The sequence below is a fragment of the Ursus maritimus genome, unplaced genomic scaffold (genome assembly GCF_017311325.1).
Source record: "Ursus maritimus isolate PB19 unplaced genomic scaffold, ASM1731132v1 scaffold_23, whole genome shotgun sequence".
Taxonomy (NCBI): Eukaryota; Metazoa; Chordata; class Mammalia; order Carnivora; family Ursidae; genus Ursus; species Ursus maritimus.
In genome coordinates, this window is record NW_024424786.1 from 5,284,681 (window position 1) to 5,305,926 (window position 21,246).

A 21,246-nucleotide genomic window follows, 5' to 3' on the forward strand; every position below is an offset into this window, starting at 1 on the left:
TAATAACTGGTGGGAAATGGGGAGAAAAAAATGTAGCCTAGACAAGTATAGGTTTTGAGATAACTGTACCCGATAAATGCTAGGTTATTAGTATTTTTGTCATTGTAGAAGGTTAAATAAAACTTATTTTCAGGGCTCCTGGGAGCATATTATGAGATAACATTTGTAAAGCAACTAGGCACAGGACTGAGTTCTTAGGAGGTGGTATTTAATAACCAGTGGGCACCATTATTCTGATGGAAGGAGCAGATCTAAGGATGGAACCAAGGTGGCTCTTTCCCTCTGGACCTAAGGAATTGTTTAGTAAAAAATGTCATGACTCTTAGAGTAAATTGAATACTGTGAAGCATGAGTATGTACTAAAAACCACTGAATTGTATACATTAAATGGGTAAATCATGTGGTATGTGTACTATATCTCAATAAAGCTGTTAAGAAAATATAGTAAGCCAAATCAGTCTTTTTTTTAATTCCCAGTACTAGCACAATGCCTAGCACAGAACAGATGCTCATTGCATTTGTACTGAAATAAATTGAAAAGGCTAAAATAAACTGAGTAGGGCAGGAAAGAGAGCTCCTCTTTACCTTGCTCCTAGATCTTTTCTTTCCCCAGGAAAGATATTGTATTTCATTTAATGTTTACAATAGCTCTATTGAGTAATGCAGAGGAATCCCTTCTCTTAGATACCAGTCATGGTTAGTAGGTGACTTCTTCAGATGGTCAGTTCATTCTCTGCTTTGTGCAAATGAAAACTCAGAAATGGGGGCGCCTGGGTGCCTCAGTCAGTTAAGCATCTGCCTTCCACTCAAGTCAAGATCTCAGCCCCACATTGGGCTCCCTACTCAGCAGGGAGTCTGCTTCTCCCTCTCCCTCTGCCCTTTCTCCCTGTTCATGCTCTCTCTTTCTCTCTCACTGTCTCTCTTTCAAATGAATAAATAAATAATCTTTAAAAAAAAATAAGGAAAGAAGGAAAACTCAGAAATGTGTTTTCCAAAGCCATTTTTCTCTCTTAGTAATGTCCCTATCAGAAATCTGACCTAGACTTTTTTGAACCAGTATCACCATTGGATCAATTATGCTTCCATCACTTTCATTTCAAGTGCAAACTAGTCTTGCATCATAGCCTATAAAACAAAAACAGAAACAAAAACAAAACTCTGACTCAACCTAAGAGATTAAAAACCAAGTCAAAACAACAGTCATGTGGAGGTGGGTTACCTACAAATGAGCCACCATTGATCATAATACAAAGGGCTTTCCCATCATTCCTAAATTGAAATTGAAAGACATTAGGAATGGCTCTCCTGCCTGAGGAACAACTTTAAGTTGTCGTCAGAGCATTTAGGCTTCATACAGTACCATTTTTTTCTGTCAGGTCTAATTTTAAACAGTTTTATTTACTCACTGTCATTTGTGAGATAGACTGCTTTCTTTGTTTTTTTTTTTAACCTGTGAGAATGTAGCCACCGCCATCCTACACCACAGACAATCACCATGGGTTTCCACACCAATGACCCACACTGTCCTTAGCCCCATAATCTGTGCAAAGTGGATCAACACTTCCAAGAAGCAGAGAGCAAGAAGCTAAAAAGTCATGATTTTTCTAAAAAAGTGACAAGAACTACTTTCAATATGTCACCAGGCACCAACACAGGCAGTGGATAAAATCATCAATGGCGTAAGTCATATGAGTCATCTTATACCATTCTTAGGAAAAAGGGAAAGGTGCAAATTTTACCATTTCTGGCCCTCACTTTTTAACCTTCTAAAACTTAACGAATAATGGCCTCTCATAAATGGAGGCCTATAGGCAATTCATCTGTGTAAAGAGGTATTTAAGTCCAAACACTTAAAACGAAGAGAGTGCCATTAGATAAAAGGCAATAATACCAAACTAGAAAAAGAAACTTGACAAAGGATCTTTAGGGTTTTTTTTAAGGAGCTAGGTAATTTTTAAGTAAGTTTACTTGAAGGGAAAAAAAGCTCAACTCTTATGTAATTTCCTAAAAATGAAACAGGTCCTATGAAATATCAGTTTGAGGGAAGATGCCCAGTGATGATATCTGTCGTGTCGTGATGTATGTCACTGCAGCACAGCTGTGGAGAGATTTGAGAAAGTATTTCCCTAAAGCGATGGTTCTCAAACTTCAATGTTTAGAATTCCTTAGCAAATATGCTAAAATGCAGATTCCCTCACCTCCCTCTAGACCCCCCAAGGGTGGGGCGCAGGAATATGAAGTTTGATAAACATGCCAAGTGATTCCGATGTATAGGTGCTTTCATTCGGATGCCTCCCACTTTAAAAAACACTGATCCCTGTGAAAGCAAGGAAATAAATGCTTTGCCTGAATGTTACAATATGGATGCAATTATGAAAATTTTTAAGAAGACTGGTTAGTTTTAATTTTAAAAAAATAACATAAAGGAGATTACTTCTCTTCTTTTGTTCTTTCTTGTGAAGACAACCACTGGATAACATGACTGAACAAATGAACATCACAACAAGCAGAGCATATGGGGACTGAGTTAGCATTAGTTCATTCAAAGGCAATTTACTATAAATTTGTTTTCTCTCAACCCCAACTTCAGTGGCACCACCAAACCTAACAGTGAAGATAATTTTTGAAATATTATTTAAAAGGATCCCAATCCCAGTATAAGAACTAAAGCAACATTGATTCAGATTATCCAAAGAGCTTTTTGCTGGAAATCAAATATGATATGCATGTGCCTGAAAAAGCACATAGTAGTACATAAAAATAGTCATTAGGCAAAGTTTCTAGAAAACAAGCAATTTTCACAAATTAAAAATATTTAATTAAGATGTTTCCATGTCTGAAGGGGATAGAAAGGTAAATATTAAAATAAAACATATGTGAGGTGATGGATGTCAACTAAATTTGTTGTGGTAATCATTTCACAATACATACATGTGTTAAATAATTATGTTCTACACTTTAATACAACATTATTTGTCAATTATATCTCAATAAAACTGGAAAAACATTTTAAAATAAATATTGCCCAGATTTTTCAGAGGTTGTTATTCAAAATAGATTGCTCAGCAGTGGCAATAGAAAGACGTTAGACTTAAATAGCCTTCTCATGGTACTGTGAATATATCAAACACACGCAAATTTTTGAGCTTTTGTGCTTCATGTTCCCTCCCTCTAGAATGTCCTACATTCTCTTTGACTATTAACTCAAACCACTCCTCAAAGCTCAGATCAAATTCATCCTTGAAGTCCTGCCTGACTATACTGGACCTCACTAGCCTCCTACCCCCTGAACTACACATGGAAGCACTTAATCAGAACCACGCAACTTAGCATTTAATAATATACTAGAATAAATTATTCATTACTATTTTGCATGTATTAATCATATATGCAACTAAATTTTAACACTTGAAGGATTGGGGCCATGTCTCATGCTTCTTCTCTATAACCCCAGAGCACCCAACAAAATGTTAAGTACATCATCAGCTGCTGAACTTGAAACAACTATTTACCAAATATGTCAGAAATAATTTTAAAAGTAAGGCTAAGAGTAAAGATTTGTTCTAACAGTGACAGGATTGCTTATTTAAGCAAAGTATTGAGAACCGAAATATTAAAAAAATAAAGGATTCATTTAATAGAAGATGATATAGCTACACAATGGAATACCACACAGCCATTAAAAACAATATTACATATGTTGACGACAGAGTTGTTTATAATGATGCACAATTAGAGGCAACTTACATGTCCAGTTTTAGGGATCATTCTGAGGGCATTAGGGTTTCATCCAGAGGGTAGAATAATTTGAAATTTTTGAAAATCATATTTTTCAGAAAATGTAGTGATGTGGGAATATTCATAATGTATTGTTGGTAAAAAGTGTGTTAGTGAGAAATATCAATATATATTTTTTTTAGAAAAAATTATGTACAGAAGGAAAGACAACAGAATGTCCAACAAAACATTATTGGTCCTCTGAGTGTTGGGATAATAGGTATTTTCAATTTTCTTTTTTGAAGTTATCCATATTTTGCAAATGTTCTATTAAAAATAAATATTATGGTCAAGTTTGAATATGAATACCAAAAAGATGTTATAGAAATAATTCATTTACAAAGACATATGTATTAAATGGGAAAAAGGATATATTGTATCATTTAGTACATGAATTCAATTTCGTTGCATGTGTGCATAAGAGTAAATATGGCTACAGAACAAACAAAAAACTGGGAAGATATACACCAAAATATTTAGAGTGATTTCTAAATGGTGATGAGATTATTGATAATTTTTATTTCCTTTTGCTTTATGTGTTTTCTAATTTATCATTGATGAACACATTGTTTACGTAATAAAGAAAAACAAAAATAGTTTTATAAAAAGATGCTCAAAGGAAATATAAAATAAAATTTAAGAGAAAAAAAATTGGCCCTCTTGAAGATGTCTAGAAAATTAGTGTATTATAATCTCCCTGTATTGAACCCAGAAAAAATAACCAAGCTTTCTTTCCTTGGCATTTCTGCAGGAGAGGGCTCTCAAATAACATTTTCTAATAAATTTAATTATTTAAAAAGGAATCCTTGCATCAGCTGAAATCTAGATCCTTATCATTATCACCCACTATTTTCCATTTGTCCTCAAAAGATACACAAAATCAATCTATTTCCTCTTCTGTGTTAGAGTTATTCAAATATCTGAAGGGAGGGGTTGAATTAATAGTTCTTTTCTAGGGGACACTCCTCCAGTTTCTACACCTATTTCCCATTTGACATGGTTTCCTGACCCTTCGTCTTTCTCCTCTGATTCACTCCAGTTTCTAGATATTGTTCTTAAGATGTGTTGCCAAGAACTGAATACCAAAGTTCTGTATCTTCGTTTGCAGCAAGAACTAAAGTAACAGTCAGAAGGTTATGCAGCTTCCCTCATGTCACACAAGTAGAAGTGGCAGAACTAGTTTAAAATCCAAATGTAGGTTTTCTGACTCCACAGGGCTATAATAAAATCACTCTCAACAGTAAAAGATGCCAAAATTCCAGTAACACCTACCTCCTTAATCTGTTTGTTACCTTGCATTGGCAGAGAGGAACTTTACCTACTTTGAGACAGAAATTCCACTTTGTTATTAACCCTAATCTAAGAGTTACCCAGAAGAACCTTGTATTGGTTATCTCTTGTTTAAATATTATACTATAAATATCTTGTATAATCATTTATAGTGAATCAGGAATTTGGGAGAATCTGGTCTGCGTGGTTCTGTCTCAAGGTCTCCTGTGAGGTTGCCAGTAAGTCAGTGGCTAAGGTTGGAGTCATATCAAAGGCTTGTTTATTCACAAATGTGAACACTTCAAGAGTCTGGAGCTGGAAACCGGGGTTCTTGGACATCTTCTCTCTCTATGTGATCTCTTCACATGATCTTTTCTCTCCAGGATTTTAGCTTCAGACTAGTTGGACTTCTTACATGGTAGTTCAGGTCTCCAAAGGTACATGGCCCCAGGAAGAGCCAAATGAAAGCTATATCACTATTTCTAACCTAGTCTGGGGAGTCATGTCATGTAACTGTAAGCACAATCTATTCAATAGTAAGTCACCAAGGCTTGTACATTGTCAAGAGGGTGGGACTTAGACCCTGCCTTTCTACAGGGTGGAGCTATAACTATATCCTCAAATAGTTGCTGTAAGAAATGAATAATATATAAAGCACCTAGGACAGTGTCTATCACCTAAGTTACTCAACATACGGTAACTACTCATTATTAAATTTCAAACATCCTTTGTCCAATTGTCTTGTGTTTCAGTTTTTAATTCTGAAAATCCAGTCATGATGACCACTGACGCTATTTTTAGGTTTTTATTTATTCTCATTCATCTAAGTGTAATAATAAATACTAAATGACACTACTCTCTTCAATATCAATGCTCAAAAATCACCTCCTTTATAAAGTCATCCCAAACTAATTCCATCAAGATCTGACCCCTCACAAAACCCCAGTAGCCTTAGCATTTGTAACTAGCTTTTTCTGGGATACTTACCATCAATTCCCACTTAACCTAACCGCATATGGATTATCTCCACTCTGTCCCGGAGCAGCTACAGTCTACTACTGCTCTAATTTGCCCGGGTTGCCAACTGCACCTTGACCAGGAATATGAATGGGCAGTCATAACTGCAAGCAGAGGAGAGCTATAGGCTGGGGTTACAAAAGTCAGATAAGATGTCAGGAACTGACAAGCAGAGACCATAGGTCAGGAATGGAATCTTGCCCTACAAAACAGAGTTGAAACCCACATACAGGTGGAAGTCATTGCTGCTGGGAGAAATGACTGGGAAATGGCCTCTCTAAGCAGCTGCACGAATCAACTTCTCTACATGCTGACCAATGTAGCTATAGGGACAGAATATTACCCTCTCTTCCCCTTTCCTTCACCCATTAGCAAGGCTGAATTAAATGTGTTCACTCTTACTGCATTGCATGCTGTCATTTTGTTTTTGCTTTTGTTTTCCATTTTAGTTATACTTCCGTTCCAATTACAGCTTTATCCTCACTCCAGGTAAGATTTATCGGGATACCAAATTATAGGTTTGTCCCTGATTTCTGACAGTTCCCAATCTACAGCAAGCTTCTGTTTCCTTAAACCCTATCCCAAATCACTCAAACAAAGGCCAAATCCTAAAAAATGTTCTTTTGAATACTCTCTGAGACATTCGATGGTTGTCTGTGGTGTGCGTTCTCCCTACTGTAATGTGTCATAAACCCAAGTTGCTCAACTACAAGTGTGTTCCTGGTAGTCTTTAACTGAAGGAAATTAATGGGATGTAATGTCTGTAAAGAAATTAAAAGCAATAATAAAACCAACTAAAAGTTGTTTTTGTTTGTTTTAAATGACTGTGTACTAGCAACTCCGCCATGTCCGTGATCAATCTTCTCTGACAGAATGGATGGCTCCACACACCTCCTTTTGTATGCACTGCATTTTATATATTTCAAATTTCTATTAAGCATTCAAGTTAAATCACACAAATTACATATATACATGTATTTTAACATATTATATTAAGTTATATTATATATAACTGCTAGACATTTTCTGATTCCCCACTTCAAACAACTCTTTTCTGATGAACCAAAAACTACCTGCCAACTGTGCTGTATAAGACGCATACTACCTCAGTATTATTGGGTGACTGACAGATAAAGCTTTACCTAATCTAGGTTCCAATAACTTCTTGCTAACAAAGGAAATCTAACCTTTTTAATATGCTGAAAACTAAATTGCTAACATTCATAGGTTCTTTCTCAGAGGAAAAAGTACGTTTTTCTCTAATATGACATATTTTAAGGAAAAGCATTGGTTTAAAGAAGCTTACATAAATGAAAATACTGAATTTGGTTCCAGTTAACAACAGATTATTCCTGATAAAAGTATCATTACTCTAATAGTAAAACAAAGTTTGATTCTTTTTCTCTTTTATTAAAACTGATACTTGGTAGAATATATTAGATTTATACAGCATTCTCAATCATGCCACTTTACACTATTATTATACTGTTCAATAACAATAAATTTACTCATGACATCAGAATATAAATTTATTACCAGTATCTGCTAAAGTGTCATGATTCTGGGGCACCTGGATGGCTCAGTCTTAATGGTTAAGCGTCTGTCTTCGGTTCAGATCATGATCACAGGAGCCTGGGATAGAGCCCTGAGTTGGGCTCCCAGCTTAGTGGGGTGTCTGCTTCTCCCTCTCCCTCTGCCTCTCCTCTCTGCTTGTGCTCTTTCTGTCTCTCTCTCAAATGAATAAATAAAATCTTTAAAAAAAAAATAAAGGGTCATGATTCCTAAAGTCTAAGAAATGAAAGCTATTGTTTTGATTATTTTGATTCAAAGAAAAAATTACAATAGTAAGTTTTTAAAATGTCTTCATCACCATATTTAATAAATGGAAGTAAAATACAGAAAAAATATTAAAGTCTCCAAACCTGTCAAGACAAACACATAGAAAAGCTTTGCCTCATCTATACACTATCAGCCTCACAAATAGAATCAAAATCTCAAGATTCAAAGGTCCTTAAAAATCCAATTGCTTAATCTCATCTGGTACTTGAATCCCTGTGCAAAAAAAGATGATATAATAGTTAATAAAATGCAGGCTCTCTGGGCCAGATTTTGTAGTTAAGTCACAGCTTTTCTACCCACCTCCCATATAACCCAGACAAGTTAACTAACTAACTTCTCAGAGATGAGAATATTTTATGACTTTTTGGTAATGGAATGGTAAGAAGACCTTTAAGGCAGGCAGGCCTGGTGGTGAATTTACCAACACTGGAACAACATTCTATCAAGGTCCAGCTATTAGCTGATTTGTGTGCCTACCAACTTTAGACAGTTAACTTTCATCTGGAAATTCATTAGTATTCGAACTACCATATGATACTCAACTTAAACAACACTACCAGGCTAGGTTGAATTGGGTAAGACAATTTTAACTTTGAAGCCAAGAAAGTTAAAAGTAGCAAGAGACTTGGTGATTACAGTTCAAATCTTTCATTTTTGAGATGAGGAAACTGAAGTCCAAAGATATAAAGTGACTTCCCTAAGGTCACACAGCAAATCAGTGACAGAGATAAACATAGGCCTTCTATGAGGCAACATCCTTTCCTCTACGTTTCCTCTAAATAACCACAGGGAAAACATTTCCACTAAATCAAGAATTTTTGTTTATTTGTTTGCTTTTTACAGTTTGAGGCATTGGGGAATAAGGGGTGTGATTATGCAGAAGTTGGAGAAGTATAATTGGACAAGTTCTTACAGAGCAACTTTCTATGCATGGAGAGTCTCAAATGATTCCACAGAGCTTTTCATACAAGATAACTACTTACTCTAGTGTCAAGTCTATTATCCTCATGCTCTCCTCCTTTGTAGTTGTTTTCTCTCCTTCCCCATTTGAGAGATACCAGTGCACTTATGAAAATAACTGTGTATTTTTTATATATAATCAGCAAAGCAGCTAGTATGCTTTAAATGAACTGAAGGCTATGGTGGATGCCTAAATTATATACACATCACTGGATCCAGGTATCAGTCAGCTTACCAGGAACCATTTTGCATAACTGTCATCCAAATGAGGAATAATGAAGAGCACTTTGAAATAGTGGACAAACCCAGACATCAGAACTATGAAGCAGAAGCGAAGGAGAAGAAGTAAAAAACCTACCTAACCTGTACCAAAAACAGGTAAATAGCCTTGAAACTAGGACAGTCAAGTCACCAGGGACCTGTTGTAGGACACTAACTCAGAATGAACAGAGAAGAAGAGGGTTTGTAGTATGATACAAGTAGTCTGTTGAAATGTGATTTAATCCAGCTTCTGGAAAACCTGCCCCTAACTCAAGACTGAAACTGGGGTCATTGGAGGGGAAGGGGATCTACCATCATTCAAGGGTATCAGAGTGGCTTCAGAAAAAAATGGGATTTAAAACTTTTAGGAAAAAGGTAAGATAGTTGGGATTCACTAGGAAAAAGGTAGTAATTAAGCCCCCAGAAACAAATATCGGTATAATAACAAACTATGTCTTGGTTGTCTACCTAAAAATGAGACTGAGGTCACATTAAAAAGAGTTCAGAGTACGCACTTTCTATCTCACAAATCTTCTTTTTTTTTGAGAGAGAGAGAGAGACAGCATACACCCACACAGTGGGGGGAAGAGGGGCAGAGGGAGAGGAAGAGAGAGAATCTCAAGCAGGCTCCTCGCCCAGAGCAGAGCCCGACAAGGGGCTCTGTTTCACAACCCTGAGATCATGACCTGAGCCAAAATCAAGAGTCGGACACTTAATAGACTGAGCCACCCAGGCGCCCCACAAATCTTAATTTTAAGAAGTACCCAAGCCCAATCGAGGCCTATCAAATCCATTTGTTAATAGAGACTCTACTCTAGTAACAGTGGCACGCTTCCACGGCCTTGTTTGCCCAGGGAGGAGTAACTAGAGAACCAACTGTTCTCTCTGTCATATATACTGAGCCCTCACAACTGCTCTGGAGACTCAAACACCCCCCCTCTTCACTGGATGTTGCCCAGTAAGGGTCGCAATTCAGAGAATTCTACCACAAAAGCCTTCAAATTTCCTTCTAATATGTCAAATACATGTAATGGCTTAACATGAAACTCTCTGTAATCCAGAAATTTTAAAATAACATCTCCAGCTCTCTGACTTAAGTTTTTTACAGATAGAACAGGTACAAAGAGACTAAAAATGATACCTCAGAGTCTGTGTTGCTAATACAGCGTGCATCTATCTATCTACCTATCTGTGTCTCTCTATCTATCTTTTATATTTACATTTCCAGGAAAAGGGAAAGTAGGCACAAAAATGTCACTAATTTACCACAAGGCAGCAACGAGAAGTCTAATTCTGTCATCAGGTGTACCCAATGTCTGAAAGCTGTGCATTGTCCTACCTGAAGGCAGCACACAACCCTGAATTGATGACTCAGTTACAATCCTAAAAGTGCATGCTTTTGCTCTTCTCGGTGTGGGGGGTGGGGAAGGTGGATGGGTAAGGTGGGAAGGTATGAATTTATATTTTTCTCTCTAACTTCCAAATACCTAAAAACTCAGATTCAAATTAATTCCTTGCTCTACTGATCATTCCTCATAGGTCCAAGAGAATGGCAGCCAAAAGGACAAGTAAATTCTAATCTTACTGTCAACTTCAAAAAGCTAAATAAATAAACCATAATCAACTTCATATACAAAATATATCAGTATAAGAACAAAACAAAAAAAAATGAGAGAGGTATCTTTGGTAGAAGCATACCATGAACAAAATAATTAATACAGCTGAAGGCCACACATTAACTCTGAATTCAGGAGCAAAAATTTACTCCAATTTGTTCATGGATTACATTAGCTTAATCCTGGCTAACATCGTCCTTATGTAAAAAGCTACTAATTTACCACTAGAGCTAACCAAAAAATTCCTAAATAACAGTAATTGCCAAAACAAAAAAGCTCATCTTTTGTGTCCCAAGATAAATGAATCTCTTCTATATACCACCATAATCTATCTATGCTTACATGAGGGCACATTTCTTCCCAGAAGTTTGACGAACTTGAGAATATTGTATTCTAGGTACTCTCAGTACACCGGCAGTGAAAACAAATCAGAGTTAAATTATAATGAAAGCAAAAGTTTACAAAATAATTCTCAATCATTTTATTAAATAAGGTTTCCCATTTTCTAGTATGTTAATGAAATATAAAGAAGATAAATGAAATGCATAAATATTCATTTCTAATTTTTACCTGATTGTAAAATTTTATTAGCAAACGTTTGTAATTTATACTTTGGATTCGAGAATGTGGTTTACACAGAGATATATTATTGAACTCAATTTGCATCACCTAGAAAAATAATGCCTAGAGGTCATGGGAATGCACTAATACCAAAATAATACTTAAAAGGTTAATAGTATAAAAAATAAATGTCATCACACTGAAAGCTATATTAACAAAAGCAATAATGGCTTGAAGTTGTTCTTCTTTTAAAAGGTTACATTTCTCTTGGAAAGCAAGGAAAACTTCTTATTGCAGAGGACAATCAAACAGTAGGATAATTTGCATATCAAGATAATTAAGACACATTCATTAGATGTGTTCAAGAAAGATTGGATATGATCATGTAAGGAACAGAGTAGGTGCTTTCCTGCTTAATGCAGGTGGTTTGACTCAATAATCAAAGAGCCCTTTCAATGTCATCTCCGACTGACTCATTATGTTAAAGTTGCCTTTATGGAAAGCAACCCTCTCCAAATTAGTGTAAGAAGGTAGAGCAGGAGGAGTGAAAACTACAATCCCAGCTTCCTCCTTCCAAAGCAAAATGCTCCCTGTCACAGGCACCACCATCTTATTCATGCTGATATAGAAGGACCTTCAGATTCATATCTCATTCTAATCATGAAAAGTTCAAATTAGTCACATAAAAGACTGCATGCTATATCATATATACATTGCTTTCTACATGTTGCTTCAAAGCCTTACAGGAATGTGTGGATTTCATTATTCCAGTTATCATATTTCATTATAGTGATGTACTCAGATCACCACTAAGTAAGAAGGAATTCTATATAAGAAAGTGTGTATTAATCAGAACCACCTATAGACTGTGGAGTTCTGCTTTAGTCAGAAAAATTATTGGTCTTTAATCAGAAAATTATGAGATCAACTCCCATTGATTAATACCAATTTGACAAGAAGGCAATCTTAAAAAACAAAAATGTTCTGAAACCATTGAGAAAAAAAGCTACCTGGAACAGGCCTGGCTCAATCAAGCTGTTCTGCTAGACTATGTCATCCCAGGTTTTCTATTAATAATCAAATTTTATTTTAAATGATTATTGAAAAGGGACCTTTCGTAAGTGTTGGAAATACTACAGAACCCAAACAATACTTTGGTCATGAAGGAATATTTGCATGTGGATAGTAGACAGAAAAAAACAAACCACAGGAACAGCCCTGGCATCACTATGAGCTGTGCGTTAGCAGCATAGTGGTGAAAGAAGTGAAGACAAAATATTTATGAAGCATAAAGATATCACATGAAAATGAAGCAAATTAGGGGAATATTGGTTGAATCCCAGAAAAGATAATCCTTATGAACATGAAGGAATGCTGTAAATTGTAAGTGAATGCCAGTAATGGAGTTTGTTAAGAGATTCATGTGATAGTCAGTGCTCTGCAAACTCCAGTCACCGGCTCTTATACAGCCTGCAAGATTAAAATAAAAATAAACATGGCATATCTTGTCTCCTTGAAAACATTCTGTATATACAGTTTTATTACACTGAAAAAAAAAAAGATACTTGGGCCTGATTTTCCTTGAACTGTCAAAATACAAAAGAAATGCAAAAAGTCGTTGCACAGATGTAGCAAAGTACTGGATTTTTATATTTTGGCAGGTGCTCAATATGCAGCCCACATAATCACATGTTAATGACTGGAGTGTGTTAATCAGCATGCATACCTGATTCTTTCTTGCCCAAGGGGGAAAAAAGCCAACTATTCCAGAGCATGTTAGTGTTTCTACTTCTGATAAAGATTTTGATAATATGCTAGGTAAGAAAACTTTTCCAAAAAGTATACTTAAAGGTATGTTATATCATTAAGGTTAATAATAAAATCATTCCAATTTCCATAAACATCAAGATATTTTCAAGTAGCATACCAGTAATCATTCTGTTTAATGTAAGGTACCCAGGTTTGGGAAACTTTTTTAAACATCGACATTTTTTTAATAGCAAGAAGGAAACAGTGCACATAACCAGGGTATGGAAATACCAAGATGATCAATGTGTTAACACTAGACAACAGTAGCTGTCTATTTCACTACCCACACCAGGCAATAAAATATGGTTTTACTTTTTGGTTCAAACTGTAAGTACATTCCTGTCATTAAATTTCTGAGAGGCTAAATACAGTTTCAATTTTACAGAAAATGGGAAATCTCCCACAAAGCTTCCTGGAGAATGTTATTTCATGACTCAGGGGATAAGGGCGGACATTTTTCACTTGCTACCAGAAGTATAGGTTTGAAATTTACTTAAATTGAATGACTTCCAAAATCCTAAAATGAGAGGAGTGGTAACTAAATTTTCTAGGAAGTCTAAACCTTGCTAGTTTATGGACTCTTTTCTGGTGCTTCCTGGACCAAGCAGGTACCAAAAAGATGCACAGAAAGCCTCCCTTAGGTGTTAAGACTATAAAATAGGTCCCTGCGAACTAGTGGGCTTCACTAAACTTCCTAAAACACGGTCTCAATAAAAGTGAGAAGATAAATTTCCTTTGGGTGCTACCTGCTATCTTAAATGACTGAACCTTACCAAAAACTGGCAACAACTCAAGTTTTTAAAATCTTTCAAAAGCTTACAAAACTAGAAATCTTCTAGAATTCTGTCACAACATAAATCATGGCTGAGAAGGATTAAATCCACACTCAAAATTCCTGGACTATGTTATCATGTAATGACAACAGCTCCAATCCCAGTCACAGTACAAAGTTCACACCAGAATTTTTATGACTCAAAGTGAACTACACAGAACGCTCCAGAGGTGATTAGCAACTTCTTTGGACTAAAAGCAAAAATGGCAGAAAGGAGAAATTGTTTGCAAGCAAGATAGCATTGTTCCTAATATTTATTAAATATCTCAACATGCTTATTACTGTTTTCTTTCAATTACACAAAGGTCATTATTGGCAGCTTTTATTTACAGTGAAAAACTATTTTTAAAACTTTTCTAAAAAATAAAATTCATTCAGGGGAATTTAAGTATGTCTCTAAAATAAGAAGCTCTGATATTCTGGGGCTCAAGGTCCAGTATGGTTATTTTTAATTATATTACTAATTAAAATCCAGATGCATATAATCCCATTTTGACTTAAATTATATATCAGTATAAGCATGAATGTAAGTTCAGAGATGTACATGTGTTTAGAAGATCTCACATAGAATCTTGTTGTCACTTTGTGAATTTCATAAGACATACTCTTGGTACCCTGTCTACATTCCCATGGCCTACCCCAGAAGTCACCTGCAAACAGTTTCTTCTTAAGGAAAAAGCTTCTGTCCTCACATGGGACCATTCTCTGTCCAGGAGCAAACCTACCCCCTATCCTACATCCTTGGTCTTAGCAATTTCATTTCCTGTTCATTATTGACTAAATTTCTGCCCACACGACTAAATTCATGCCCACATGGCTTAAAATAGTCTCCTCACCTTCTGCGTGAATCTTGCCTTCTTCAGAATTTATGGGAACTCCAAGAATAATCTCACTAACTGTTCACTCTTCCCCGTAGCATCAGACTCTCACGGTACTACTGCCATAGTTTTCCTACTAACTGTCCTTGTTTCTGCTGTTATCTCCCACAACCGGTTTGCTGCCCGGCAGCCAAAAAACATAAATCAAATCATGTTAGTCCCTTGTTTAAAATCATCCAATGCACTTGAAGTAAAGTCCAAATACCTCACCGTAGCCCAAGATACCCCGAAGTCTCTGTTAACTACCTGCCTCCTTGATTTCATCTCATACCATTGTCTCCCTCACCCACTCCATCCCAGCCACTCTGTTATTTTCTGTGTTCAGATACACTGAACAAAAAGGCTGCTGCACTTACTACAAACTCTAGTTGGGTGTCTTCCCCCCAATTTTTGCATAGTTGGTTCTTTCTCATTCAAACCTCAACACAAAAGTCACCCCTTCAAAAAGCACTTCCAGACTGTTTAGTCGTTCTTGATCACATTTCATTTAATTTTCTTTATTTCACTTATCATTGTCTGAAACTGGCTCACTCTGTGAAATTTCTTTATTGTCTGTCATACTACTAGAATCCAGATCTATGACAGCAAGGCTCCTTACTGTCTTATACATAAGAAAGTCCCTGTGCCTAGGACTTAGTAGGTGCTATAGACTCAAGTAATCTTCACTACACACAGTGTCATACTGCCAGTCACTAAATATAGCCACAAAATATTCCTTCATCCTTGTTAACATTGAAAAGAATGATACACTACACATTTTTTCCATGAAAAAATTATGTGAATTTATTCCTGTCTAATGAATCAGTCCTAATGGGAACAAAAACACATTTCAGGAGACAGTGTCAATATTCCTTTGGAAAAAAAAAAGTACTGGTACACTGGTACACTCATATCATAATGAAAACAGTAGTGCCTGTATGTAATGAACAAGAACGGTGAATTTTTATTTACACTAACTTTTCAGCCTGCAAATGGAATTTATCAATTAACACAGCACACTAAACTTTAAATCAAGCACTTTGGCGTCTATAACATAAGTAATTATACTTAAAATCAGAATCTAAACTTCTTAATCTCAAATTGGCCTTTGAATGCCGATCTCTAAAATCTCTATTCTCCTCTGCTTTATGCCATAATGAATTATTTTCTTTGTTTGAAACTGTGTGGTCTCATATTTTGTTGGAACACCATTCAAAATAATCAGAATTTCAACATTTCAAGATTTTTTTTTTCTAATCAGGAAGTGTGGATTAGCAGAACTTCTCTGCTTTGTCTTTACCATCTCTTACAGTAAAGCTCTTCTGTGGTCTTGATATTTCAAAGTAAAACCTTCCTGAATGCAGTAGATAAGAAACTTCTAGTGCCTGTTTCTAACTGTTCATGAGTGAAGGCCATTTCAAAAAGTAAATAACAATGGAAACTGAATAGGTGCTGCTAGAATTTTTGTTGTTGTTTTTTACTTTTATATTTTATTCCTCCACAGCTACTTTATGGGGTTCAGTTACAGTGGGCAATGAGTATGATCCGTTGAAGAGAACTACCAAGTTTCACTTCATTTCATAAAAATACTTTTGGAAGTCATATTTATTTGCAAGTAGAATGAGGTAAAATGTTTATTAAATTTTACTTTAGTCAAAGTCTCCCCCACCAACACACACACACATGCACATGGACACACGCGGACACACACACACACACACACATGCGCATACACATACGCACACTCTATATGTAGGTTTGTAGGACTGCCCAGAAACCTAAAATCCTTCTATTGTTTTTCTTCCCTGTAAAGAAAAATTGGTTGGTGATATGATACTTGTAGTGTAAGTCAGTACAGGTCTGATGCTACAGTTGTTACACATTATTGAATCTATCGAATGAAAAGGGAGCACAAAGGGAATTTCCAAATGCAGCTGCTATTTCCCATTTGTTAAATCCTTTTATTATACCATATAAGTACACAGCTGGGAAATACTATAGAGTGGGAGTTAAAACAAAATATTTTGGCTTCCAGACATTCAGAATACACAAAGGCTCCAGTGGAAAGCAGTGCTTGATATCAAAAGAGAGTGAAAGTTTGAAAACATTTCCAGCAAATATGATTTCTTTTATACTAATATATAACATATTTGTGAATTTAAAGTATTTTATACTACCACAAATCCCTCTTAATGTAAGTTTGGTAAGCAAATTATTAATATCTATTTTCTGACAAAATTTTAGATCATAAAACTTTGAAAATGACTCACTGAAGCAAATTGGCACTTGCCAAAATACAAACAAATTTTACCAAGGAAAATAAGTAACATGTTCTCTAAAGAAGTAAAATTTGAATGGTATTATTTCTGCCTCAACCTATATTTTTTGGTTTCATTATTTTTATTTGTCCATGACTATATTTGGCGTAAGTGGCAAAACAGATCTTGAATCCACCCCTTCTCTTTATCCCATCTACCTCTACACTAACCCAAACTACTACCATCTCTTACTTGGACTTTATTTTTTTTTTAAGATTTATTTATTTATTTTAGAGAGAGAGAGAGAGAGAGAGCAAGTATGAGCAAGGGGGAGGGGCAGAAGGAGAGGGAGAATCTCAAGCAGACCCCCTGCTGAGCATGGAGCCTGCCCTCCACCCCGGGGCGGGGAAACCAAGAGTCGGATCACTAAATGACTAAGCCAACCAGCCCCTTACCTGGACTTCTGAAGTAGGCTCCCAACAAGTCTCACTTCTTTCACTCTTGTCTCCCTCCTATCTATTCATACTATAGCCAGAGTGATCTATCTACAACATTCTAAAACCCTTCAATGGTTTTTCATTGCACTTAAAATCAAACCTCACTTCCATAACGTCATCTATATGGTCTTTTTTTTTTTTTTTAAAGATTTTATTTATTTATTTGACAAAGATAGAGACAGCCAGTGAGAGAGGGAACACAGGCAGGGGGAGTGGGAGAGGAAGAAGCAGGCTCATAGCGAAGGAGCCTGATGTGGGGCTCGATCCCACAATGCCAGGATCACGCCCTGAGCCAAAGGCAGACGCTTAACCACTGTGCCACCCAGGAGCCCCTATATGGTCTTGTTGGATACAGCCCCTACCTGTCTCTCCAACCAGATCTGATGCTACACTGCATCCTCACTCATTACACTCCAGCCACAAAGACTACCTTTTTTTTTTTTTTAACATTTATTTATTTATTTCAGAGAGAGAGAGAGAGAGAGAGAGAGCAAGGGGAGGGGCAGGGAGAGGGAGAGAGAGAATCCCAAGCAGGCTCCGCACTGAGCCTGAAGCCTGACACGGGTCTCCATCTCACGGCCCCAAGATCATGATCTGAGCTGAAACCAAGAGTCAGATGCTTAACCAACTGGCACCCCAAAGACTATCTTTCATTTTCTGGTACTTGGCTATATTTTTCTCACCTCAAATATTTCATACATGCTGTTACCTTTGCTATTTTTACTCTTTCTTCTATTCTTTGCCTGGCTAGTTTCTATCATCCTTAGGTCAGAGAAGGCATTCCTATCCATCTATTCTAAATTAGGTTTATCCCTTTATTTCTCACATAGCATTCTGTTCCTTTTCTTCTTAACACATATCACAATTTTAATTACATATTTATGTATGTGTATTTATTTAATTTCTGTCTCCTCTCCTAGATACAAGTTACAGGAAAGCATAATCTTGCATGTTTTTTCACCACAATACAGCCAGCACCTAGTAGAACGGTGAGCCCAGAGAAGATGCTGTATAAACATTTGATGAAATAAAAATAAAACATGGGCTTACTGTCTTCTCAAAAAGCCAGTGGCAGTGACTGGATACCTATTTCACCCTTGCTATCTTGGAGGTAGAAAAATGATTCAGTTCAATCAGAAAAACAGACTTTTTGTCTTTTAGTCTTGCCTTTTTATACTTTCCTCTCCCCCCCTGTGCAAGGAAAATAAATCTTCCAGTGGATCTTTCTAACTGTATAATGACAATGCCCTATGAACCTAAAGTTCGTCTAGAAAAGTCTTCTTTTTCTTCCATTCCCCTACTATTCACCTACTGCTACAGAGTACTAGTTGTGTTTGCAAAATCAGCTGAAAAAGAAAATGTCTGCCTCCATAATTTACAGAATCAAGTCTTTGACATTAAACATTAAGAACAGAGCAAGAATTTAAATACATGTTATCAGTAGTAAAGGCGCTTTTAAATATTACCTTATTTTTTTAATGATTTTTTATTATATTATGTTAGTCACCATACAGTACATCCCTGGTTTCTGATGCAAAGTTCGATGATTCATTAGTTGTGTATAACACCCAGTGCACCATGCAATACGTGCCCTCCTTACTACCCATCACCAGTCTATTCCATTCCCCCACCCCCCTCCCTTCCGAAGCCCTCAGTTTGTTTCCCAGAGTCCATAGTCTCTCATGCTTCATTCCCCCTTCTGATTACCCCCCTTTCTTTATCCCTTTCTTCCCCTACTTATTTTTATTAAAGAATAAAACTTTTCTTCACAGCCCACTTAAAATGTCTTTCATTAACATACCAAAAGTTAAGAAATGTAAAACAGGTTGTCAATTCCTTATCTAATAAAGTATGTTAAGGTTGTGGCCAGTTCTAGATGCAAAAAAACTGGATATTTTTGCTTTAAACTAGACAATGCCACTTACGGTGGCTTCTGTTTTGATGGTCAGAGACAGAATTTTGCATGGGAAAGCTGGCTAAGATACAGCATGTATCTGATGTTGTTTCTACCTTCAGGGAAAACTCCTGCAGTCTGACTGAATGATACTCAGGAGCTTTGTGTGTCCTTTTGAAATTAATAATATAGACACATAAGTGAGAAAAGCTTTATTATAAGTCAAAAATGACCATTAGCTATGATAAATACCTGCATTTCCCCACTGAAGATGTATTCACCATATGACCTCATTCACATAGATGTGTTTGCTTAATATATATTTCAATGTTAACACACAGCCACACTTTATCTGATCATACCTATTTTGTGTCATTATCAAGTTCACCACCTTATTAAGAGATTCAGAGAATAAGATAACCAAACCTCCCCTTAAACTAAATTAAATATCTTTTGGCAAGTTGACCTAATAATGGACAAAAATTAAATCACAATTAGGGGAAGGAAGGGAAAACTGAAGGGTGGGGAAATCAAAGGGAAAGTCGAACCATGAAAGACTATGGACTCTGGGACACAATCTGAGGGTTTCAGGGGGGGGGAGGGGTGGAGGGATGGGTTAGCCTGGTGATGGGTATTGAGGAGGGCACCGTTGTAATGAGCACTGGGTGTTATAGGCAAACAATGAATCATGGAACACAACATCAAAAACGAATGATGTACTGTATGGTGACTAACACAACATAGTTTTAAAAAATGAAATGAAATAAAATGAAAAAAATTAAATCCCAAACCATTTTCCAATTTTTCCCAGTTACTAGTGTATTACTAATATTAACAATATATACATGGTGCTTGTTTCATGACCTAAACACAAATAACTCTATGATATATATTTTGAGCTTTTTCTAAAACACCTATTTGTGATGAGGCCATACTAACAGACACACTTAGTGACAGCAGCCAGATTTTAAAAGCTCACCATTCTTTGCTGAGACGACAGAACGCTGTCCCAGTCAGCATCTTGTTGAATGGTATTGACAAGTGTTGGTAGCTCCTCAGAGTGAGGTTTGTTGTGCATTATGGGGTGCAGAGGCAGGTGGGAGGCCACATGTTGATCACCGCCCTCTTCCTTTTCCCTTGAGGTCAAATCTTGGGTCATTGCTTCCTCTCCATCAGCTGCACAGGCAAATGGAGAGGTGGCTTGCTTGGAAGACATTCTTCTGCAGAAGAAGGAAAGAGCATGGATTCAAAAAGACTGTCAATGACAAAAGAACAAACCATCCCTTACATTTGACTAATTTGGAAAAAAAGTACCTTCTCTAACTTCAAGTTGTTTATGAGCTACTCTAAACCACTTTGAGAAAGAACTTAGCTTATCTGTTCCACTCTCCCTCTCTGCTTTTAAGTCAGCAAACTTCTTCCTAGTAATTGCTACATATCTTCTCCCTTAACAATCCACAGTGACATCTTCATGGAGTAAGTTTTCATAACGTATAGCATACGTATGTGCATATTTTTCCTCCCAGTTCTCCCAACTAGGTTATCAAATTAGGTTGATGGCTAACAATGAAGAAAAAAAAATTAATTAGTGAATGAACTGACAAATAAGCCAGTTTAGAAGATGATTTTAAAGTAGAAATACCCAAATTTCTCTTGTGCTTTATGTGGGAACAAAAGAAGTCTATGTGAGAAAATACAATCAGGAGAGTACATAATACATGTTGAAAGTCCTAAGCAAATTTTGTCCTGACTTCTTAGTTTATACCTTGTATTATGAGTGCCAGGGCCTAACATTGTTT

The 21,246-nt window shown here is 36.3% G+C and overlaps 1 protein-coding gene across 10 annotated transcripts in view; it reads right to left on the reverse strand.

The window, feature by feature from the left end:
* The window catches only part of SOX6 (SRY-box transcription factor 6), a 578,685-nt gene that overhangs the window by 328,080 nt on the left and 229,359 nt on the right, over positions 1 to 21,246 (reverse strand). For all 10 annotated transcript variants that reach the window (XM_008708903.2, XM_040638855.1, XM_008708901.2 and 7 more), the window contains one exon: positions 20,427 to 20,667. In XM_008708903.2, coding sequence (XP_008707125.1) covers positions 20,427 to 20,663 — 237 coding nt within the window. In that variant the 5' untranslated portion in view covers positions 20,664 to 20,667. The remainder of the gene's footprint in view (positions 1 to 20,426; positions 20,668 to 21,246) is intronic.